The sequence below is a fragment of the Neodiprion fabricii genome, chromosome 1 (assembly GCF_021155785.1).
Source record: "Neodiprion fabricii isolate iyNeoFabr1 chromosome 1, iyNeoFabr1.1, whole genome shotgun sequence".
In the NCBI taxonomy this organism is placed as follows: domain Eukaryota; kingdom Metazoa; phylum Arthropoda; class Insecta; order Hymenoptera; family Diprionidae; genus Neodiprion; species Neodiprion fabricii.
Window position 1 is genome coordinate 37216174 of NC_060239.1, and position 25138 is coordinate 37241311.

General features: G+C 47.5%; 1 protein-coding gene across 3 annotated transcripts; it reads right to left on the reverse strand.

Moving 5' to 3' along the window:
• Window positions 1-10583: 10583 nt before the first annotated feature.
• Window positions 10584-23622, reverse strand: LOC124188076 (protein gooseberry-like). 3 transcript variants are annotated; one of them, XM_046580423.1, is made up of 6 exons: window positions 23126-23622; window positions 17058-17371; window positions 16774-16939; window positions 13677-13848; window positions 13293-13580; window positions 10584-11542 (listed from the first exon to the last, which is right to left on the reverse strand). In XM_046580423.1, exons 1-6 carry the CDS (start codon window positions 23178-23180, stop codon window positions 11311-11313), a joined length of 1227 nt encoding a protein of 408 aa, XP_046436379.1. In that variant the 5' UTR covers window positions 23181-23622; the 3' UTR covers window positions 10584-11310. The 3 variants fall into 3 exon arrangements, with proteins under 3 accessions (XP_046436379.1, XP_046436381.1, XP_046436380.1); XM_046580425.1 differs by having other exon boundaries at window positions 10585-11542; window positions 16774-16900; XM_046580424.1 differs by having other exon boundaries at window positions 10585-11542; window positions 16774-16903.
• Window positions 23623-25138: the final 1516 nt, after the last annotated feature.

Consider the following 25138-nt stretch of genomic DNA (forward strand, 5'->3'; position numbering starts at 1 on the left):
AAATTTTTCGAACGCGAAGTAATCCTCGACCAGTTTTTTTTTTTTTTTACTGGGAATTGTATTAACGGAACAACGAAATCCGCAACCAAATATGGGTGAGCAAAAAATTGTCCATTTTCACGCCCCGTGAGCGGAAGAAAAATCGACGGCTAGGTACTTCTCGTACATAGCTGGATGGAGCGGGTGAAATTTATGAGCTCTTTTTCATCCTTTATGCACACGAGCCATCGTCGCCATTGTCGAGGTATCCGAGTCTAAACAAGCGAAAGTGCCACGGATCTTTGCGGCCAGGGTAGCGGAGGATTTCGTCACAGTACCGCGGTCTCCTCGGACTTCTAAGGCCCATCGGAGGGCCTCTATGGGGCCCCATTGGTCGCGGCCCGGTGCCGAAGCTTCTCGTCGCGATTCCGTCTTCTGACCGAGATGGAGTCTCTCTTCAAAAACTCGCGGCGTGTCCTCCGGCCATAGAGCGGCAGGATTCGGTCATCCAGCTTTTGGCTGCGTCAGGGGGCCGATATTCCGGCGATCTGGTAATTTCACTATTTTGTCAGAGATCGGCTCTGTCGCACCTGGCCAAAGCCGTTGCGAATCTATTCACCGATGTTCGATTCGTTGCGACCGTCGCGAGGACGCGTCGTCGTCTGAACTAAAAAGAGTCCTCTGAGATTTCCTACCAAATCGGGGAATTTTTCGCCCCCGTTTTTTCCTCGGGGAATAACTTTACTCTTCCGAAGGCTCTTCGTTTTTTGAACCTCTCTGCGTCCGGGGAATTACTTATGCGTGGATAACGTTGCAACTTTTTTTTTCTCCCGATATTCTCGAATGGATACGAGTGCCGTAAAAATCTTTGACAACTTTTCCAGTCTTCCGATCACGGCCTCGAGTGTAGGCAGGATTGTGCAAACTGTCCGTCATTTTCATACTATAGATCTTATGCACTCGAGTTGCTGAATGCTTTTGATCGTTTGGTTGTACATCAAAAGGTGAGCAACAGCTTCAGACGCTTTACACTCATCAAATGCATCTGGAAGAACAGTCCAATGAACAACCAAACATTTTGAAGACAGGTTATTTGACCTAAATAAATGACCAAATCTTCTGTTTTTATGCCAGAACTCGAATCATGCTGTCAATGAAACGATCTCTTTTGATTGTTTCGGTCTAAATCGGAATGAGCAATGTTCCAGAAACACAGTTTTAAGTTCCTCCGATGCGAAATGCTGACTGAGTTACACTGGCATCGATAAGGAGACATACAAAAGTGAATCACGCCTCCTGCAGGTGAAGTGAAAGCTTAATTCCAGGTTGCTTAAGCGGCAGTGTATCATGGATTTGTGTACCTGCGAGCCTAAAGCAACATAGAATGACGTGTTATTAAACGCGTACCTGGAGGAGGTTCGTAGAAAAAAACATTCATAGAGCCGGTTAAACATACTAATCCAAACCAATTTCTACAGTAGATACATCAATTCCTGACAGAAATGAGTTTTTCTAAGTTGGCTTAGGGATAGAGCTCACGCGGCGAACGCGGCACGTGAGCAAACCTAAATAATCAAACATTTGCCCACGCACTTGTTTGAGGAAATATTAATTTTTCCCTTCCTTCTATCAGAGCTATTGTAATAGTCTGGTATCTTAACTTTTCCACTACAGCCACACCACATGGAGTTGAGATTATCTCGCGCCTTGGGAATTGTATCGAAGGGATGAGACCGACAGTTTCCGCAGTTGCAGCCAACCTTGCTGGTCCAAGTGCGACGAGATTATCTCGAGCTAATCTCACTTGCTGCTCACCACCCGTCGCCTCTTAGGTCCACCAGCTAACCTCGAATAAGCGACAGGCTTGACACTAACCCCGTTAATCGTTAATCTTCCGGGCACATAGCGCCATGACTTTTTAAACCATTGTTTGTTTACCATCTAAGCTGCTTCTGATCTCGACTTCGGGGATGGAGTCTCTTCGGGAACCGGCTGAAAGGTGACAAAATTGAAGAAGGGTTGACGTCCGACACCTTGAAAACTGTTTTCATTTCGCTTGCTGGTTTTACGTGCAGGTCGAAAAGTGTCGTACATTCGGATCATCGCCAACTAGATTGACCAATCAAGGATCCATCCGTGCGACGGGGAAAGTACCGGGACGAAACGGGGGATGATCAGTGTGTCCATGTCGAAATCAGCTCAAGGACGAATCGAAACTAATTCATGACCGTCTTAACTAGCTTAACTAAAGCAACAAACAAGGAGTGGTTGGTTTGCTTCAGCCCCTCGTCCGCTGGCTGGTCTCGCTTTCGATAGGGCTCATTAGGGGATGCACGCTTCCTGACCTGACTCGCTGTTTCCTATGCTTTCACGGATCACCCGCCACTCGCTTCTCAAATCAAACTTTCTCCTTGCTCTCAGGTTCACCCTTCACTGTTTGCATCTTCATCTCTCTAAAGGGTGAATTTCATCTTTTACTTTCGCAGTTCTTAATTCAGCAGTGCAACTCTTACAAGTGGGTATCGTAATTTCGGTGAACCGTTTCTTCCTACTTGCGACCCACCAGAAAAGACAGATAATCAATGAACAACCCTATCGCATCCATCGGATTCAGTATCATCCACCTCGACGTTAGGTTAAAAAATGAACATGGATGACGGACGACCGGGCGTCGTTGCGAGGTGGAAACAGTGGATTCAAGGAGGACGTTTTCCGCTCTGATGACTCTGTCGACTAGCTCGTGTCTGACTTGTGAAGAGGTTTGAGCTGTGTCCCAAACACTCTGAAGCGGACATCCTAATTTGAGGTTCGACCAGTAGTAGCGAGAAAATTCCTGAAAGTGTATTTGCATGCCAATTCATAGAGAATATTCTCACCGAGTAAATTTTCAAGGAAATTATCTCCATTCTGTCCCTAAGACCCAGTGACCCTTTTCCCCCTGGGAATGCTGCGCGCAGAAAAAAATAACCATGGGATCCCCATTGGGTAGAACAAAATTATTTTCAAATCAGGCGGCTCAGTGTCACCACAATGGGTAACAATTTTGACACGAATCGTGGATAATCTCCGGGCTTAACTCTAGTTTGCAATCCTTTTCTCGGGCCCCCGAGTGCGCCGCCCACTCGATGTTTTCACCCCATCGCGTCACCCGGAGCAAAGGCTTAAACTTGGGGCTTTGGGGCTCGCTCCACACGCTGCTCACAATATTTTATGGATTTTTCTGCCTCGCAGAGCTAGATCTTCTTCCAAGCAGATCAGCAACTGGCTTCATCTTTGTTTCATGCCACCCGGGAAGCTGCGCGTTCTTGCCGGATTAGCCTCAGATTTTTAAGTCACTTCGTTCAAAGGCGATTTCAAAGTCAGCAGATTCAGTGAGAGGAAGCTGGAGATGGCTTGTGAAGTTGACGAGGGATCTTTGGGGTGAAAATTTTGTCTGCACTATTTGTATAAAAACTGGTTTCTCTGATATTTAGCTTTTACCGGATAAAAAATTGTGAAGCAGGTAACTGAAATTGCATGCACATTATTGACTTCCTAGTCTATTTAAAAGTCAACATTACAACCCCCATATCACCTGACCATGCTCTGCTAATTCTCGATTGAGCCACCAATCGGCGTTCCGCCGATTCACGTTGAAGGGCCTACAGTACAGCAAAGAAATTCAATGCAGCAAGTCTAGCAGCGAAAAATTGGATTTTGCGCCGACATTACGGGGCTTATTATCTCCGTAGTGCTATTGTTATTATTCGGCTTACCCCAGCGCGTTAGGGAGAGACGCTGATGGCGCTGGGAACCCGACTAACTGGTTGGCCGTGGGGCACCAGGGGACTTGGGGTTCCTCGACGCTGCAAGCTCTGCAAGAGTGATGGAGCAGGGTGTATAACCTACTGGTAGCAGAAGGGAGACGCAGGGTGTGCCGCGCGAGACGGTCGGGCTTTCGGCTTTTCGGGCCCCGAGCGTTTCGCAACGCGTCACGCGTCTTTCGCCCGTACATCTGTAAATAAGCAAGCAAACACCCGTCCGTGGAGCTTCACGCATTTTGCAGCAGGTATAGGGTGCCGCCAACGTTTTGCTCATGAGCCTGCCGTCTGCCTTCGGCCAGTTCCAAACGACGTGCCACTCCTCGGTGGAGAATTTGATTAGGACAATTACCCGCGGTTACGTGATCGACCCCGTCCCTGCGTCTAATCCAATTCGCCACGTCACTTAGCACACGAATTACACTTTCATTCCAGCTTCTTTTCGGGTTGTTGAAATTCTACTCGATATTTTTACCTCCGTCAATGCGTCCTAATGTATTCTTATACCCCTTACGAATTAACGCTTTGATTATAATTGTATTGCCAGAGTTCCGAGCACTGGACTTCAACTCCATTGACACACTTCCACACACTGAAGTATTCGACCATTGTAAGAGTGCTGGTCTTGAATTACGGTACCACTGTACTAGACATCAACCAATATCTTCCATAAAGTAATTTCAATGTTGTGGGAATATTTGAGGTGCTTGTTGGAACGAAGAGAATAGAAAAGAAAGTAGATCTAATAAATTGACTCTAGAAATGATAAGCTTCATGCATACTCTGAAATTGAGGACTCTTTACGTCGACTTCCTAATCATTTCTCGGGAGTGAAATAGTATATTGTGCAAGGAGTAGGTAACAATAACGATCCTGATTGAGTGCGGATATCAAACGCACACATATTTTACCCAATCAAAATGTAAAATTAGGAGATTTTGGCTGTCTGCTGAAAATGAAGAAAAGACAGTATTCCTCAACGAATGAGTACTAGTTGGGAAATGGCGAATTATTTCGCCACTAGTGGGAAAGAACCGTTTTTGAACTGAATGTTTGAAAGTGGCTAATCCACAACTGGTACAAATCAAAGTCAGTTTCAGTCAAAACAGTTTTTGCCCACTAGTGGAGAATGGTTCACCATTTCCCAACTAGCGCTCATTCACCGAGGAATAGCGTACTTTGTTCATTTTCAGCAAGCGGCCAAAATCCCCTATTTTTACCTTCGAGTTGCGAAAAATTAGTACCTATGGGTTAGTGACTTTGCTTTGTACCAGTTGCAGATTAGCCGCTTTCAAATCTTCAATTCGTAACCTAAATCCGAGTCTTCAAAGTGTTCCTTCTGCTTCTTCACGGCTGAAATACCTGCATTCAACACAAGCCAGACGAAGGCCATAATTTCCAAAGCAGTTCAACAAGCGTGAACATCACCGTGCGGTATCAACAAGGCTTGGCGAGTTTCAGATTTGGCAAAACTGCACCCTCGCGACGGTGGCCTTGACTCAATGATGATCGTGCTCTTGTTTGGCGTGGCGCGGGGGATCCACGCTACCCTCTCGGTACAATCAAATTTTAACGGACATTTATGACGCGGGGTGAGTCCAGGGTGGTCCAACTCTCGGCGTATAACCAGGGCCGTGATGAATGAACCGGGCCCCTGCTTGAGGCCGCCTCGACTCACCGCTTCCAGGTTTTGGGCCCGACAGCTGGCCCGGCGGGTACCCGCGCGCGTTTTCGCCGATTGGTCGCGCATCACGCCGCGTTTTCGGTTCCTTGCAAACCCGCTGCACCACTGCTCACGCACACCTCGTGCATCGTACGTTATTATGCCCCGCTCAGCCGTACGAATCACGGGGTGGGGTGCGGGCCATGTGCCCCATGGAATCCAGGCACCAACCCCTAGCTCCCCGCCATTGGGCTCAGGTTCTCCTCTCCGCATGCGTTGGAGAACCCGAACACGCATGTCTGCACGGTGGGTAAATGTTTGACTAGTTGTTTTCTACTAGAAACCATTTCCGTCGGGACCGATGACAATGGGGATTCACCGTGACGATGATTAGCAGCTGTTTCGAATCTGTGAAATACCACTGTGTTCAGTTTTTTCTTAATTCATTTGATTCCCTATCATTTTACTTCCAGTTATATTGCGCACTCGGGAGCACATCAATTCTCGATCGTAAGTGCTATGGGAAAATGGAATTAATCAATCGTTGAGGACGTATCTTCGATATTCATCAACGCTAGGTAATAATTTATTGGTTTATTGCAATTTATTCAACTGCCAACAGTGGAGAATGTTTCTTACTTCCGCTTTTCAATCACGTATTATATTAGCGTATTTTATGATAACTACGAAGAATCCTTACAAAGCTTAACTCTCAAGTACCGAATTTCTCCAATTCGAGAGATTAAATAAAAAAAGACGCTCGTTCCCTCTTGCAAGATTCAACCCGAGATCGTAATTCAGATCAGTCGTCAAATTCGCAACAGTCAACGGCGTCGAGCTTCGGAAGGGCGCACGCGTCGCGACGCCTTTCCCATCGATGCCCCTTTGATAGAACATGCAGAACTGCATGTGTCGGTCGGAAACGAACATGGGAACCTCTGCGCGGATTTGCACGGTTTTCATTGGTTCAGTTAAACTTTGATTAATCTGTCCTGCGAAGCGGGTATTATTGTCCGAGGAATCCCCTCGGCGGCACTTCTCATTGGCTGCACCCTTCATGGGTCGAAGCGATTCGGAAAGAGGGAGCATCGCGTCCTCCACTGTGTGAACTGGATTCGTCTGTTTGTCGTCGTCGGCTTAGCCTGGCCATTTTGCGACGAATGTTTAACCGGCGATGATTTGTAAGCCCTTTCGTTTCATGCCCTGCATGCAGGCTACGAAATGCGACTCGGGAGTAAATCACACCGAGTGTCACAGAAGCAGAATCTTATTTTGTACCGGATGTTTATAATAAATTTAAATCATGATGGAAAACTTTCTTCGTGCAAATCAAAAAATACGAAAAATCATTCTCTGGATCGATTACAGGTATTCCAAATTTTCATAAGGTCGAGAAGTAAGCGCGATATGGTCGAAAAACCGAACACGTAACGTTGCTCACGATGTTCAGCAGGGGAAAGCTTGCTCGTTGTGCTTTTGTCTCGTTTTGGTGGGCTGGCTTTTGCCATTTTAATTACAATAAATTAACTCAAGAGTCCTAACCGGTCCCGGTCACGGCTCGTAATACTGGTGGTCCAGGCACTGTGTGCTTGCAGATCGTGTGCATCGGTATCGCGGAGCAGAGATGGAGAGAGAAAAAGAGAGAGAGTAGGAGAGAAGGAGAATTTTTTTCCACTGTACGTTCTTCATTTGTTACCTCGAGGCGGCGTGAAATACGAGCTGGGGGCCCAAGCCAAACAAACGCCATTTTGCGACTCTTCTTTCACTTTTTTCGCACCAGCCTGTCGCTCACCTTTTTATCCTAACAACCTAATCGGCTTCGGCTTGTTCCATTACACACGTCTAGGCCGCCATTGCACTCCATGATCCAGCTTCTGAGTATAAAGGCTGCACCCTTCCATCTCCGGTTGCTCCAATACTCGAATCGATCAGCTTTCGTTGGGAATCGCATGATCGAGAGGATTCTTGCTGTTTCATGGAGAAATTTTGATCGTTTTTGGACCTGCAGACTACATCGCTGAATTCACTAAACGTCTTAGTAAGTTCAAGTTACCAAACGTTGATGCTACGATTGATCAGATAGTACCGTACAAAAAAGTTGCAGTCAACTTGAACCACAAAAATGTGCTCTTTGCAAAAGCAGTAAATGCACGACAGGAATATTCTCGTCCGTATAGAATTTTGAAGCCCTTTACACCGTTGTTTGAACTCGTTTTTATAGTTCTTGGTACCAGTTTGAGCCAACCAACTAATTTCAAAAAGCGTAGAGTTCAAGTTATACGATCTACTCCCGATCTTCCCCGAAATTGGCCTGTACTTTACGAGGTTCGCGGAGGAATTTTCACGCCTGAGAAAAATATCTGGACCATTTACTACTGCAAGTAGAACGATTCTAGTCCGAATGCTTATCAAGATTGTGCGGGAGGTGGTGAGCTCTTTCGTCTGTTTCTTTATCCCAATTTTCCGCAAAGAAACGCCGCCGGATCGGAAACCAGGGGCATTTCAGGGCCACCCGGTCGGCAGGCAGCAGTGGATGCTGGTACATCAGTGGCCCTTCGAAAACAGGGGATCATGGGTTTCTGGGCGCGGTCGGCGTTTGGGAGGTCGACACGCTTATCACGGTTAGGCCTGCCTTGCCAACGCACACATCTGCCTGCGGAACGGTGAATAGGTGGTACATATCCGTCTAACGAAACTGGCACAATAAACGTTCGCCGTTGCTTCCGAGGTTCTTATTATTTATTTTTATTTTTCAATTACCCTATGTTTTGGTGCCGATGATTAACGACGTGTAGTGTGGTAAATTTACTTGCGGCGGGATTAAAAGAAAGATAAAAAAAAAAAAAAACACACATCAAGCCTCCCTCCCTCCCTCGCCCTCTCGACGAACGCGAATGGTAATTTTTACCTTCTTTTTAATTTCATAATCTTGATCATCGTCGTTACAGACCCTGTTTACTGCCTCTTTCACAATACGCGAGTTTTAATGTACCTATCTAATGTGAGTATGCTTTAAGCGCGCCACGTGAAAGTCGAGATTTTGGAAAGGGCGATCGGCCATACGGTACTACGATAATTTAAAAATTCAGCGTGAAGCGGTGGGGCTAATATACGGGTCCAAGGCCCCGATCGGAGGGGGCCGGTTTGGTTTAGTGCCGGTGCGTAACTAAGAGTAGTTTTGACCCGACAGAAGCCACCTGGCAGCTTAATTACATACCTAATGTTACTAATTAGTAAATTGGGAAATTATCAGCGTCACCAATTTGCTTATCTATCGCGCCCATCGCTCGCTGCCCACACGATACTGCTGTGCATTAAGGTTATACACATTTAGTTACGGGAAGAAATATCCGGGGATAATTAATACCTTGATGTACTAATTAATACAAAATTAGTGGTGTGCCGCTCGTAAGCGGGCGGTGTTTAGAGCTAATCGTTCTAGCTGCTGTTCCTCGGCCTACGCGCATCATTTTTCAGGCTCCGATACTCGATTTCACTTGATATCTGTGTACAGAAATGGTACCGCGCTACTTGACGCGATGGGAAAACAGGATTTCGTTCTTTTTTTTTTACAGTTTGGAGGAGCCGCTTTGAACTGTCGTAAGACTCAATCCACCTTCGGACCGTTCGACTCGTGTACGCATGGTTCGAAGGATTCAAAGGACCCGAAGACCGGACCCCCCACATGCACGATCGCTCGAATCGTCTTCCTCTGTCCCATGATTCGCCATTGAGCGAGACCCGCCCCTGAGGCCCCTCCGAGTCCCATTTTAGCGGCCCCTTTGTGAAGACCCTCCGCACTCTCCGCACCCCAATCTGGCCCAAACTGCCCTGAACGGGCCCAATCTGTCAGTTCCGAATGCAGCAATGCGCGTCGATCGGCTATCCGTACGCCAGCTTCGCTCGAAACAATTCGTGGTCCGATGCACGGCTTTGCGGTAGGTCAAGCAAATAAAAAATTTCCGATTCGTCTTAGTTTCAAATTCGAGCTGTGATCGATCGTGGGAAGTCGGTGATTCGTGGGACCGATTTGGTCAAGTGTTTCGCGGCGTGATTTTCATCGTCGTGAAAAGTCTCCTTCACTTCCCGTTCATCGAGAGCGTGTAAAAGTGCTTCAGGCTTCGTTCATCAGAGTCTGCACTTAACCCCGCGAGTCCGTGATCACTGAGCTAATTCCGGTCCCCAAGCGTCGCGAATCACAACGTGAAATGATCAAAGTGCGCGTTTGAACGAAGCGTAGAATCATGTCTCCGGTGCCCTTGTATTCCACCCTAGGATCGTAATGCGAGAGACATGCGGTGCGGCAGTGATCGGCGCAATTAACCGTCCGCAGGGATCGAGATTGGGCCCGCAGAGCTAGGCGGCGCGGCGATTCCCCCGCGGTTTTCATCCTCTTTTTGTGCTCAGCACCGCTAGATGAAACCCGCCGCAAGCGAAGGTGTAGACTGGTTGCTCTTGGCGTCCGGCTCTTCCACGGGGACACAATGGGACACAAATGCGTGGTGACAGTGGCGGCAGATATACGGCGGCCTGATTGCCGCGTTGTCAGTTGGGCCCCGTTTCTGGGCCCCGCTCGGGGACCGAGGTAACGCGGTAGGCGCTACGGCACCGCGAACAACCCGGTAATAGTAGCCCTCCGGGGCACGAGGGCCATTGTCCAACGCCTGGAACGCCACGCCCCGGTCAAAGTGCCCACATTCAGGCCCCGTCGGGCCCACACTCGTGGTCGCTGTCACTCGAGCCCGGTGGGTTTTGCCGCCTGTTGCACCTGCATCGGGGCCTTCGAGGGCCGACTGGCCGAATTTTCGGACCACCGGGGTATTTATTTTGCGGATAAATCATTCCACGACGCTGATTTCCGGCTACTTTTTGGACCTGGAAAGCGATTTTCCTGCGACGAAGTACGAATTTCAGATGGAAAATGCACGAGACATGATCAACGATTTCTTTGATCGAACTGGGATATGAACCTGAGCCTTCCACTCCACAGGCCACCCCTCTAGCCGCTTCGCTGTTCAAACTAATATTTTCTGATCGATCGTAGATTGCAATCACGGCAGTTTCCTATGCGGAAAGAATGAGATTTACACGTTCGAAATATACGGGGAATTTATATGAAACATCATTTATTGCATATTGTACATAATAACATTGAACGATCTAGATTATCGGATGTAATGCTCTATATATATATATTCACGTATAAGATGTAGTACATTATATAGTGTCAGAGAAGATAATATTACATATACGTGAACATATAATAGGTGTAATTATTTATAATCTATTTACAACTGGCCAATTAAATAGAGAACAACTTGTTTTTACTTTCTTTAATATATCACATTTGAACAATGATACCTTCTACAGCTTATAAATACAATTTTTATATCCAATTTAATTCCAAGTTTTATATCATATATATTTACAATTACAGCACGAGCTTAGACAGTGCTCAGGACGAACGCGGTGTTACCCAATTTGAAGGCAAGATGAACGGCTTAGGCGGCTCTTATTATACGGGTGATCCAATATCATATATAAATACTATACTTTCATATATCTATAATAAGATTGTGTAAATATTATAAATAATTTATTAATCAGTAAAATCTAACGTCACTGGGAAATTAACGAATCGCAAAGAATGCAACCCGATCTAAATATATCTAAGAGAATGAAGGATAAAAAAAAAAAAAAAAAAAATTGAGAAAGCACTACTTACAACGATAAATCGCTGTTGTCTGATGGATATAAAATATAATATTATATCTGTGTATGTACATTAGCACGCACAAACATCGCTGACAACGCAGTTGCTGTACAAGCACCGGAGAACCGGATTCGAAAATCGTTAACTAAATCGGTTTAATGAACTCTGCCACAAACTTGTGACTCGATGCCTCCGAGATAAGGATATCCGCTTTTTGCCTCGCTCGGGCTGTGAGGAGTGACGTGATGGGCCATTCCGGAGGGCGGAACGCCAGCGGCGGCACCCTGGACCATGCATGCGCTCATGTTGGAGGCGGTGGGACTTACGCCACCGCTGAGGGTGCCGAGGTTCAGGTTCCCCCCGCCGTAGTGCGAGGTGTTGAATAGCCTGAGAGGACAGAGAGCAGAGGAAAATCGTTTAGAGGTTACGAATATCGGAGACCGCCGTCGCAACGCGGACGAATTAGCGTGCTGAAAATTGTTCAAGGTTAATTCGCGGGCCCGGTCGTTGTGCATGGGAAAAAGGCCCGCGTTCAATGGCCTCGACTCGTATACGCCTCTGCAGGTTTCGGCTCGGCACGCAATCAAAACCGCGTGTTTCACCTCCGTGGCAGCAGCGATATCCAATACCCCCGAACCCGGGCGCAGAAATCGGTTAAGGCGTGTCGCCCAACCCCGGTGTTAGGGCCCCGCGGGGTCCTTTGACCGTTTCGAAACACCAAAACGTTTAAACGAGTCGTAATGTCCGGCAGATCGCGTTAAGGGGTACGTGGATACTGTAGTACAGACGGTTGTAGAAATGGGTGAATTTCGGCTATTTATAACTCGACAGAGAATTGTTCAAGTCCATTGGGGTTCGCTTTATTCAAAAGTATGCCGATCGAGCTTCGTTTCAATACTTTTTCAAGTGTTTGGAATCATTTGATGAGAAACATTGTTATTGACAATAACGTCAACCATTTTGATATTTTATACATGACGTCTTGCGGTGTCCACGATATCTTTGAAACGACTCAACCGATTTACTTGAAATTCACAGACAGTATTCTCGAATACTTCATCCTTCCCCCCCTCCCCAAGGTTCAAATGATTGTTTGAATTCGACATTCAATTTTTCGACCGAGGATTTACGACTTTTTATATTTTGATAACAAAAGAATATGACAGTTGAAAAAAAAAAACAAGGAAAGGTGGGATCCCGTCGTGTGCATATAAACTGCCTCCGTATTTAAAGTAAATCGCTCAGAAAATCATGTCACCGAAAGCAAATATTAATATTATTGTCAAAAAAAAAAATGTTTACGATTAATCGATTGAATAAGAAAAAAAAAAAAAAAAAATTCGAATGCGAATAAAGTCCGAACTACGTTAGTTTGAATAAAACGAACCCCAATTGGATAAAAGCGGCGATCAGCACAGGCCTCCAACCGCGACTCGGTCGGTAACGATGGAAAATTTGCGCGCGGATTTTATACCGAACAATGCCCGCATCGCAGGCCCCGGAATTCCTGGCCGTGTCACCTCGATTACTGCGCAGGCGTCGATCACCGAGTTGCGCACTGCACGTGCGTGCGCTGCGCCCGTTCGCAATGCTTGTGTGTAGGTACATTCACGGCGTCACAACGTCGGTCGGACGAACGGTGGGAGTGGATTATTAGCCGGTAGCGTTTCATTACCGGGGCCAGCTATACGTAATTGCGGACCACACCGAGTTGGACTTCGCCGCGGCAGCAGAAGCAGCAGCAAAAGCAGAAGCAGAAGCAGCGGCAGACCTAACTCAACTTTACCGAGATATCCGAGGCCCGATGCAGTTGAGGCCCCGATCAACCGCGGATCTTGCTGCTGGGCACCGACCGACGCCCGTATTTCCCAACGGCGAGAACTCACGGCACCCAGGAAGGCCCCGGACCAACCTGTTATTATCCTCACAATGGCCGAATTAATTGTTCGAAACACCTGGGCATGGATTTCAACCGTATGCCGCGCCGATCGTCCGTCGTATTCCAAAAACCGGTGGCTAATTCTCTAGGCCCGATATCGGATCGAGAAGAACATGCCCGCGGAGAAGAAAGCGCGAAAGGAAGAATCTTTAGCGAGCGATAACAGTGCAGTTCATGATGCGATTTCTCAACACTCACCCGTAGTTCTCGGCGCTGGTTCGAGGCCACTGTTGTTGCGCTGCGGCGTAATAGTTTTCGCCGTAGTTGTAATGCTGCGTGTAGCCTCCGGTACTCGCGGCCGCGGCTGCGGCCGAGGCTTGTCCATAACTCTGGTAGCCTTCTGCGCCGGTAGCGTAGTGCTGGGTTTGGAAGGATTGCAGGCCCATACTGTTGAACGCGTTCAGCTGCTGGCTGTTGAGCTGCTTTCGCAGACGGGCCCTTCGGTTGCTGAACCAGACCTGAACGCGCGCTTCGGTCAGCTTGGTTCTGCGGCAGGAAACAAGGAGGAAGGATATCGGTTAGTTTCGATCGGCCCAAGACTCAGGGGGCGCGTTGTTTGCCCTTGTAAATATCGCTTCTTACTTTTGGGCCAGTTCTTCCCTCGTATAGACATCGGGATACTGAGTCCGGTGAAAGGCGGCTTCCAATTGCTCGAGCTGCTCCCCCGTGAAGGTGGTTCGACTCCGTCGCTGTTTCCGCTTCAGCGCGATTCCCGGCTCGCTTTCGGTGTCCGAATCGTCGCCACTGCTGCCACCTGTAACGACACGAAAACGGTCCGATGTTAAACTTGGGTCTTGAACGTCTTCCGCTATTTTTTTTTTATTTGTTAAATTTCATCCGAAAAGAGCGCTGGTCGATCGAGATCAACCGTCGGGGAATTGGACAGTCGCTGATTGCCCCGGGATCCCCCGGATGAGACAAAAAGCGCGCCCGCAAGAACCGTGGGCATCGATGCGAGTAGACGGCAGAGGATGCCGAGCACGCGCGGGACGTCAGATCCTGAAGATAGGAAGCAAGAAGCGGCACCGCCCACAGTTCACACGGCTGACTCCACGGACCTGGTATTAAGTTCCCCCCTGATTACAGGTGAGCTCGCCTAACCCAACCTCGACTTTGGAAGGGTGGCCCGGGCCCGGTCCCCGCTTGTCGAGGGCGAGGCACTTAAAAATATCATCGGAAATAACTTCTTTACGCCCATCTCTCTCTTTCTCCAGTCTCGAAATAGCGACAGCCTAGTCTGCACACTTTTCTGACATTGTTTTTTTTTTTTGTTTGTTTTCCTTTGGGTTGTTGGATGTTACGGTGGGTGCCGAACTAATAATTGAGCTCTTTTTTAATCCAAGCAATCTTACAGAGTGTTATAACAATCAATAAATCATTACTAAAAGCACTCAGCAGCGTGAATTAACTACCGCAAAAAGTGGTCGGTTCTCCGTTACTGCGAGTAGAAAAAATATACGACGGACCTTCGATGTGTTTGCAATTTTCGTGATGACTGGTCTTAAATATTGAAGCGTGCTGCTCGCCTCGATACAGGCAATGCAGTAAATATTCGAAGCAGCAAAAAAACATGCAAAAGGCATTAACGTCACGACTTTAATTAAATTATGTAACTACACTGGAGTGAGTTATCAAGACATTCTGCGAACAGACTACGTTGTCATATTTCGGCTTTTGAATTTCGAATATCAAACTTCGAATGCCGCGAAGTGGGGAGAGACTGAATCTTTCGAAACGTTAGAAAAAATTGATGAAATTTTTCATCCACATAGCAACGCAGCGTGCAGATCTCTGAAAGTCGACTCAGTAAGACCCGTCGCGGCAGACTGAAAACGTCTAAATCAATATCGTAATTGCGATTTCAATTTTCTACCAATTGCTGGATCACTTCGGTCCCGCGGAGCTGTCTGTTCAAGACCGACTGGCAATGGCGGTTTGTGGCTGGCGGTTTCAAGATTAGAGGCTCCGCGTGCTCGTGGGACCACACGCCACGCGGCGAGGTGCCTGTGTGTATATTGCGGCGAGGCGCGCTCGTCCCGGGGCCTTAAGGCCCCCGTCCAATGCAGTGGCGGACGCTCCGTGCCGCGGCGCTCCACGCGAGTGCTCTGTGGTTATGCCTACACCCAACCCATAACTCGCTAGAACCGCATGAAACTGCCACAATTGCCTCGCTAGGCTTCGAGAAAGTTGCAAAGCCAACTTGGTACGGTACCGTTGGAGTCAATTTTAACCTCGAAACTGCAAAATGCTCTACCAAAACTGTCGGTATTCGAAAAAGAGGCAAAATTTAAGCGCAATATGGTACCTGGCAGAGAAATCACCTGAGCGTTTTAAGGAATATGTATATGTGAATATATCGGGTCATGGAAAACTTCGCGCACGCTGTAAGGCGTTTATTTTTTTTCAATTGAGTTGACGTGGGGTGAAAATGTTGATGGAGAACTACGTTTATACTTGAATACGAATAAGAGGCAAGAGTATAACCTAACGAAATCTGCGTTTTCTGCTACCAGATGCCACCGCAATTGGATTAGGTGAATTACGATACCGAGGGGATATAAAAGTCACAAAGCGCGATGAGGAAACGAAAGAATCGAAGAGAAGTGGCTTGTAATTTACCCCCTGAATTTGTACCGACTCGGCGAGCGACGCCGCGTGTCTAATAAAAAGCTAAATCTTTCTCGACAAGATAATAAACTCGACACATCTCGTAGCGCGCCAGGGAGTCCGTCCGTATAATATTTCTTGGCTGCAGCAGCCGAAGCTGAGCTCTTTCCGCGGCAATAAAGGCAAAAGAAAGAGTTCCCTTTCAGAATTGCCGACCGCAAGGCTTATTTCTGCAACTCTTTCGCATGGCAAGAAAGGAGAGAAGAAAAATAATAGATAGGGAGGGAGAGTAAGAGAAATAAGGACGAAGATGGAGGCGATGAACGAGAAACAAAGAGAAGTGCGGACCGTGAGGAAAAATTAGAAAAGTATAAAAAGAGAGTTAAAAATGAACGATTATGTGGTATGTATGTTAAAAGCAGACCAAGGTGCAAAATGTCCAACAAAACGCATGTGTCGGGGGATGAGTAGTTACTCCTCGCGGGTTTTTGAATAAGAACCTTCGTGCTAATCTTGAGAAACACTCCGCGAGAAGAGCCGAGCGAACGGCTCGCTCGCGTTCCTTTATGACCCAACTGCCGGGCCCGCTCGCTTCTTCCCGGTCCCACTTACGCGTCCAAGCCACCCAGCGAGCGGTCCGAATGATCTATCGCTTCGTTTTAAACGTTCACCTAATTGAATGTTGCACTTACACTGGCGGTATATATTCCGTACCCCTTCTTCTCACCGCCGATTCAATTGAGACCGCGAAGACGTCAGAAATTAAGACGCCAAGGAAAGAGGCTCGCACACCGCGTTCTGCGCTGCGCGTACACGGGATCGTCGCTCGGGTTATGCCTGTGTAATGATCGATGAGTAACCGAACCCAGAAATCCTCGATTCCTGGTTGATTTTACGCCCCGTCGCGTAATTACCGGGTTCAGGAACCTCCGACTACGCGCAGAGGATGTTTATGGTACCGACCCGCGGCTTCGTTGACATGGAAATGGCCGTGCGGCATCGGATCGTGAGTTTTCACCCATCGAAACTTTCCCGAACACTAGCGATACGTGATAAACGTTCATAAACTTACCTAGGATTCCATCTATCGAGTGATTTCGCCGAGGATCATCGCCTGGTCGGGTTTGATTCGTGGGTCCTCGAAGTAGCCGGGATATGCTGGATACGGAAGGCGCTGAAGCCTTGTCGCAAACTCCGTCCTGCTGGCAGAACCACGTTGGACAAGTTAATACCTTGTCCTGGATAGCGAGATCAGGATGAATTACAGTCGCAATTATAACGAAGACGAGTCTCTGGTTATACCAGAATTTTCTTATTCAATACATAATGGTTTCAACTTTGCGGACATCAACAGACCTTGATCAGTTTGTCCCGAATTTCCCAGCTGAAGATTCCGGGGTTCTGACGTTTGAGGTCCTCGATCCTTGCCTCGACCTCCGGGGTGGCAACGCGCGGTTTACTGCCCCCGATTACGCCGGGCCTTATGGACCCCGTCTCCTGGTACCGGTTGAGAATTTTCGAAACGCATCCGTGAGAGACGCGGAGCTGTCTCGATATAACGCAGGGCCTTACGCCTGCGGCAGCCAATTCGACGATCTTGAGACGGATGTGATTGGGCAGTGGGCGACCATTGATGAAGACTCCACCGAGCTGATTGACTCGACCCTGTCCTGCAAAATAGATAAATAGAGGAAACGATGAGCAGGTGAGTGAATCCATGAGCTTTCACGTTCCGCGAGGAAGAGAACCGCGGGATCTTCGTCACGCGGCATGGTTTCGTTTTTCTGAGGAGCCTCGGGGAAGGATCGGTTCGGCTGAGCGAGGGGCTAAAAGGTCGTTCATTACGCGAGCCGCGGAGATGAGGCACTTTGCAAAGACTCGACTCGGTCCGGAGCAAAAACGGTGGTCTGCAGGCGGTGCTCAGAACGCGGGGACATCTCGTAGGGAGGTAATGAAAAATAGAAATGACAGGGTAACGTGCGCTGGCGTATGCGGTCTGTGTACGTCCCGGAGATCGGCCGCTCTGTGGACAAAACCGGGACACGCAAGGTGCCGCTCAAACGCTCGTAATTACCGGTAATTAGTGGCTCTTAATTATCCTAATTATAACTATGAAGTCAAACAAATATTATATGGCTAACCACACGGCAAAGAAGCGAATGAGATACGGTATGCCGCCGCAGTCCATCGCGTGCTGCACATCCTCCCAACATACTCGAAACCTCACGTCGTGATGCGAAGCGACGCGACGCGACGCCCTCCCGACGGATGCCATGCCAGAGTTACGGTCCCCGTGGTTTTGCAACAAGCAGTTAACTCTCCGACTCTTTTTCACAGTCGCCGTTCTCTTACAGCTGACTCTTTCTTCGTATTACCTGAGACTTCGTTTCCATTCATATCTCGAAATCTCTCTCTCTCGCTGCATTCTCTTACGCGACTTGAATTTGATGGTCAGTACACAGGATCCTCCGAAAAGAATCAATGATATGATTATTACGTTTATGAAAAAAAGTTAGAACCGAAATTCTCAACGAGAGTCTTTGATTCACTTGTACCCCCAGATAGAAAAAGATTGAAATTGCAACGGAGAAAGCCTTTGTCTTATTCACTTTCTTTGAATCAGTAGAGTCTTCAACATTGAAACATTCCAGATGATTGATTCAAATCTCACTTGATCCATCAGATCTTTTCGGCTTAAAGCCTGAAGTTGGACTCTTCGAACGGGAATGTAGATATGGTCAGTGTTCATAACAAGAAGTAGAACTGTACCTTCAGTAAAAAGTTTTTAACGACTGAAACTTCCAGGAAGAGCGAAAATTGGAATTACACCTCATAGAGTAACATGGCGGTTCATCAGCTATTGCTGCTGTAAGAAGTCTCTGTAAAGCATTGCGCATTGATTCGCATTGATGTTGGTCAAGTTTTGGTTTAATCCAAGATCTCACTGTCAAAGAACAAGTCTTACAGTAAATTTATTCGCGTTTGATCGATAATTAGTTGTTGAACTCATTGATGCGATGAATTTTTGGAAAGCAACATGACAGAGAAACCTCTTGAAATAGTCAGCGAGTATGTAAGTTCTTCAAAAATTGTTGAAATTATTAAATTTTGTTGAGGGTGCTTCAGGAACCTTTCAGTGGTCATTTTTAGGGTGAAATATAAAGCCAACAAGAACTGGTGACATTATTGAGCATTAAATATTAATCTCGGGTTATCGTGCATAATCGATCAATCCGATCTGATTGGTCTCACCAACCGTGAACGGATAAAAACCCGTCAACATCAACACCCTCATAGTGGGGTACGCTGAAATGCCTCCACACGCAACCGACTGTGTGAACAGGACAAACGGCCAGCGCACGCACATCGGATATCGGAAACAGAGTTGCCCGTTCCATGCAACATTGTTGAAATTTTTCACATTTTGTACAGCGAAAAGAGGATACTTTAAGGATCCCTAAGTCGGTGAAGAATTCCGGGAGGAAATGAAACGTACGAGGATCAACTCTGGATGTTTTCTACTGCTAGTGCAGAAGGTGAGTTGCTGGATTGAGAAAGCAGCGTGTGCGATGTGATTTGTTGCGCAGAACTTGTGCAGAGACAAACCTATTGTGCAGGTAAATGTGCTTTACGAGACCATGCATGGAGTATAAATTGGATGTGATAAAGAGGCATTGTTCACTCGCAGCCTACACTCGCCGCGCGTTAATCTCGTCCTGCGTGCAAAGCGAGTCCTGTAAAGAGTTGTGGAAAAAAAAATGCATAAGCTCGAAACTACGGGAGAGGGATAATTTTGGGCGGGAAAAAATGATGATTAGCCTTTCATTTGAACTTGGGAACAAAACGATTTTCTCGACACGTGGAATTCCCTGCGCGAGACTTCAGGGTCCTTGTATTCCTTCCCGCGTTCCTGCAGCGTTCTCTACCTGGCGGGACACCTCGGGTGTGACGTCACTGGGCCGGAGGGCCCGACGGGATTACAGACGAGATCAAAAGGCGCCGCCACGCACGTGGACCCCGGCGCAAAGGGGACTAACTCCGTCCGGCTAAGGCCCCGTCCACACAACGCTGACTTCAAGTCGTAATAAACAACGCCGGGCACCGCCGGTATGTGGCATAGAGTATATATGTGCCTGCTGATCAAGTTCCTGCCGTGCAGCGGGGTGTCCGAAATGTCGGGAACGGTCATATAAGTCCTTGATCTCGGCATTGATTTACTCCGCGAATTCAATTGGGTATCGGTAATAGCGGACGGAAGGGTTGATGCTCGTACCGTGCAGAGGACCCAAACCGTGCAGGCCCCGAGTAAGAAGTGGAACACGGCTGCGAAAAAGGGCATAAAGAAGAAACCGGCATCATAATCGCACGAATACCGCACGAGCTGCATGCCGCGGTGCAGATTGGCGTGGAGGAAATTATGAGGGAAATAATTTCGAGCATGAATTATTGATAACGGTTGATTGAATGTTGAACGATCATGTTAATTCGGCTGATTGGCCCGATTGTGAGGCCGATACAGCAGCTCGACACGTAGCTGAGTTTTTGAATGGATTTAAATTTCCTCCTCGGGATGATTTTCAGGTGGTCAGGCTGGCCGAAGGCGGACGGCCAGGTAGGAAGGTTATAATGATTGGCCCAAAGCGAGACTCTCCGAGGGGCTGATTACGCGATAAACGGAAGCCCTCGGATCAGGGCGACTTATAAGGTGAATACGCGACGCCGCGTTCAACAGCCGAAGAACAAAAATTCACCGTCTAAAAACTTGGCGCTGGTTAGCCAGTCGTTTCAAAGTCATCTTTACACGCACTCCCCGTCCAGGAGGCGAGATCCGTGTAATTATGATAATTGGATCGCTAAATGACGCGCGCGCCTCCACCGGAAGTCTCTTCTGTTTATGGCCTCACGCCTCGGGAATTACGCCCGAATCCGTTCACCGGATATACTCGTATATCACACTAGGTATGTGTATGAGAAAAACTACGGTAGTCAGCCGCTTGCTCTGTCATCATAAGACGGTGCAATAATTTGTCCGACAAATTTTCTATCCGCTTATACTAATTTCGACATTTGTTGTTTTTCACCGACGTGGACGCAAGCCAAGAACCACATCCGTCTTATCCTTCTCTTCCTCCTCCGCCTCCTCCTTTGACGGCTGTTCTTTTGCAATCGTGAACCTCGTACAGTAACAATTCCCTAAATGCAGACGGACGAAATGTCTTAAAACTGATTGTCCAGCGAATTTTCGTATGCAAGATCAGTTTATTCTATACTTAAAGGATTGCTATATCTCTTGTAATTTTTTTAGGAAACATTCTAAACATCATTGCATATATTCTTTATTCAATTGTTTTGCAGTGAACGTATTTAAAATCTGATTTCCCGCCTTAGGCCGAGGCCGCGTGATGACACGAAGACGCATGATACCAATGGACTCTGGGGTTTTTTGTGACCGTAGTGTTAAACGCCGATGGTATCAGCTGACCAAGGATGCCGCCCACCGCGAACCGTGACGGACAGTTTGGTGCCCGTTTTCCGTCGGGGCATTGGACCCATTCCGAAGCGACGGACGCGGATCGGCGAAACGGCGATGGTTTTTGGCATCACCGAATCGGAGTTCATTCTTCGTCAAGAATCACGTGGCTATAAAATCGTTGCAGACGATACGCGGTATTTTGGAATAGCGGAATCGGTCTATGACGCCTGGACTCGAACCGCGATCGACGAGGCCGACTCCTGCTGTACCCACAAGGTGTTTTTGCCGATATTGCAAAAAAGTGGGCATCGTCGAAAGAAGACGCGGCGATCCACCCTTTCGGTCCCCTTCAAGTGCGCCGCATAGCCGGCTTGATCCCGGCTTGCGAGGGCTTCAATCATCGCGCCGTCGCCCGAGGCTCATCCGATATCAGACATTAGGTGCCCACGTTCACCGCCTGAGCCTTCTTCAACGCCCACCGACCGACGAAGCGCAGCGTGCGCCTCCTTCGAGCGTCTTCTTCTTCCCTGACGCAGAGAGCCGGTCTGTCCTGCACGTTTTTACCTTTTGGACCTTTTAAAGGAGGCGATTTGCTCCTTTCTCCGATGCTTGTCTCGACTCTTTACCCCGCGGTTCTCTCGCCGTGTTCCTTTTGCCCTCTCTTTATCTTCCTGGATTTTCTTCAACCAAGTGCTGCGGATGCTAATTCAACTCCTCGCGAAGTCTTCTTTGCCAGAACAATTACTTTCCTTTATTACAGATGCAGAATGTACTCTTCGCGGGACACTGAGGACGAGCCTCTTTTACATGCGTCGGAGTCTCTCTCGTTTATTTCCATTCGCATGGCATACTTGTATAATTGTCCACATCCTCGATTCAACTGTGAATCTTTCTACATTCTTCCTTCACTCGTATACATATACCAACAGGTCCAATCTGCATCCCAATGACTCGAGTTCCCTTGAGAAGGATTATGAACGGATTAAATGATTGCAGGGATTATATTCGTTGACTGAGAGCAGCGTAGAATAATGAAAAACGAGGGGAAGATTATTCGTCGGAAAATTCGATACTTCTACTTCCGCCGAAATCTCTGAATAGAAATTTAAGATATTCCGGGACACCAACGAAGTAGTCTACGCGAAAATAGGAGGTCAATTAACCACCGGATATAAGAGAATGACTTTCAAGGCCGGAGGCGATTGCTTCTCTTTGGGGCTGCTTTCAACCCAAGGAATTTTTCACCGAGAAGTATTTGGGGCTGCTGTCAGGAAGAAAGCGAGAAAGCCGCCCGTAGAATATACGGGGTCCGTAACAAATTTCAGCGAACGGTTTAACGTCCGAGGGTTCCCGCTTCCCAAGTCCCGTATACAGTAACCAGAGCGAACTGAAGCCTGGGTCTGCTGGACCCATTTTATGGGTCGACGTTATTGTTTTATGACTGGCAGTTTCGTTTACGACGCTGTACGGCGTAATGCCCAGTGTTGATTTCGAATGCACCGGGCGAACGAACAATTAATTCGTCACCTAGATCATTTGAGGCCCAAATTTTCTACCCATGAACTGCCTTTAGGCCTTTGTTGCGTAATATCCGCATTCTGCACGCCGATATTCGATGGCGTAGTTTAGAAATTCAGGGTATTGGAGTCCATCGAAAATAAGTGAGCAGTGCAATATCGCTGACAATTTACCTTCTTCATGTAATTCGTAGGGTATGATGCACCGATTTTTAAAACCGCACAGCCATTGGAAGTTGGAATAAAATTAGGCCTAGATGCGTTCGCGAAATTTTAAAGACGGCGAACACTCCTCCTGGGGGGATTAAGGGACGTTGGGAACCTGATGGAAGGGACGAAGACCGTGCAGGCTTTTCGAGTGATTTGAGGAGGTCCATGAATTGGCTATTGCAGGCTAAAATCGAGAATAGTAATTACGGGGCTGATCAACGCACCTTGGAATGGGTATCCAGTGAAATAAGGTGCCATGTTCAGAGTGCTGACAGCCATCTATGGAAGCGTTTTCTTCCGTTGATCAGTTTCACACACTGCGACTTTATCCGTATATCAGCTATTCTCCGGGCGACAGGATAGTTTTTTAATTTGCAGCGCCGATTGCACTTGTTTATCATTAACTGTACCGAACTTTGACACACAATCGGTTCGAGTGCACCGGTAACAAGAGCGGCTAGTCTCTGGTGGAATACGAACTCCGACTTCTCGTTGGAAACCGTCCCTTTTGAAGAAATCTGCGAATATCGTTTACCGATCTCACAAACAATTCCCACCAATCAGAAAGTGGACAACTACTGTTTTATTTCACGCGCCGAGGCCCTCGAAGATGTCCTTGAAGTATTGCGGAGCACCGATTGCGGGCGGCAGGTGAAAATCTGCCGCAGTGACAGGGGTTCTACTCTTCGAAGCGATGAATACTGGACGCGCACCTACAGCTTCGGGGGTTCGGCTCAAACTGCTTCTTGAAGGGAGCCGCGATCTTGTCGGCGATCGGTTCAGGTCGCCGCAACCTTTCAGGCTCCACCTTTTTGAGTGGGGCTCTCCGGGCTCGCCTTGGTTAATGCGACCATCGGTTTTCTTGCATTGGTTCGAGGCGAACCTCGGAGAAGGTGTGCTTCCAGCTCGCTCCGCCCTCGCCAAGACGCAGATCGCAGCCGCACACCGCGCCTCCTTATCTACCCTTATTACCAGCTGCAGGGTTCCCCTTTGATCTCGATTTCACGCTCCGGCAGTGCTCGGTTTCCACGATTTTTACATTCCTCTCCTCCCTTTGCCGTTGCTTCGCTATTTTTCCCTCCTCGGATAATCGCCCGCGATGTCGACGGACGCTCCTCCCGCTAATCGGTGCGGAAAATGAAATCGGGAATAATTTCCGGGCGTGAACCGTGAAACGCGATGATCGGGAAATTCAACAACTCTTTATCCTAGTGCGGATTGGGTCCGGGGATGGGGCAAGAATGGCGTGCGTGATGCGGACGCAGATCTTCGCGGTGCCGATGAGATCGTTCAGACCTCGGTGAATCAAGACTCGAACCCCAGACTCGCCTCGAGCGTAACCGACCGGCCAACCAACGCTCGTCTTCAATTTCGCTGAGATTGTTAATTATAATTAATTACATTTACAGAGCGAATACCAAGTTAATTAACTCTGCCCCTCAGAATATTGCTTTCTCTTCGGTCGATCGGTATTATACAGGTATACGATTTATATTGTATCATCCGATTGTTACTCTCTGCATGCTGCACAGTGCTTACCACCATCATCATCTTATATAAAAATGATTAATTAACTGACATAATAACGCCAATTCTAAGGTGAAACTCGTTCACTTGGTGTACAGTTAGGTACGCGAAATGTTTACAACTCGATGAAACTATTCTTTAAACTTACTAATCATGAATTTCAAGCTCATTTAAAACATATCTTCTCGCGGCAAATATAATTGAACTACATTTTGCTTTGTACAAAAACACAACAGCAATTCGAACAATATGAGGTAGATCGTGTAGTTTTTCTCGGTTTTGTTAAAAGATTGACTAAATTGCAAGTGATAATTGACAAAGGAATTATCAATTTTCTCCGGCGTCTCCTGCAAACTGTGTCAGGACAATAAACAAATTCACGTAACTACGACATTATTCCTGGTGAATTGACTTAATGTTTTGCCTGATTAATAATTGATTACAAGCATCTGTTCACCCATCGCTAAACGAGTATTATTAAGGGATTCGAGCGATGACCTGCGGCGGCTAAAAGGTGGTAGGCAGTACACTGCAGAGAGAAAATTACACACAGGGAGTGGATGGAAGTCCGGGGGGATGACACGTGTCGTGATTGTTGTTTACGAGGGACTGATTGCGTCGGCGTGGGTTGAATTCAGGGTGTCCGATGCTCGGTGTTAACGGCGGTAATGGAACAAAGCGGTTCAGGGCGCCGTTCCTCTCTTACCGCA

Bases quoted from the DNA above. Each gene is read 5' to 3' on its own strand.
- LOC124188076 (XM_046580423.1), bottom strand. From the start codon at position 23,180: ATGGCTGTCAGCACTCTGAACATGGCACCTTATTTCACTGGATACCCA. The intron at 16,940-17,057 runs GTCTGTTGATGT...CTCGCTATCCAG, and splicing joins TTCGGGACAAACTGATCAAG to GACAAGGTATTAACTTGTCC. The intron at 11,543-13,292 runs GTGAGTGTTGAG...CTGTCCTCTCAG, and splicing joins ACCAGCGCCGAGAACTACGG to GCTATTCAACACCTCGCACT.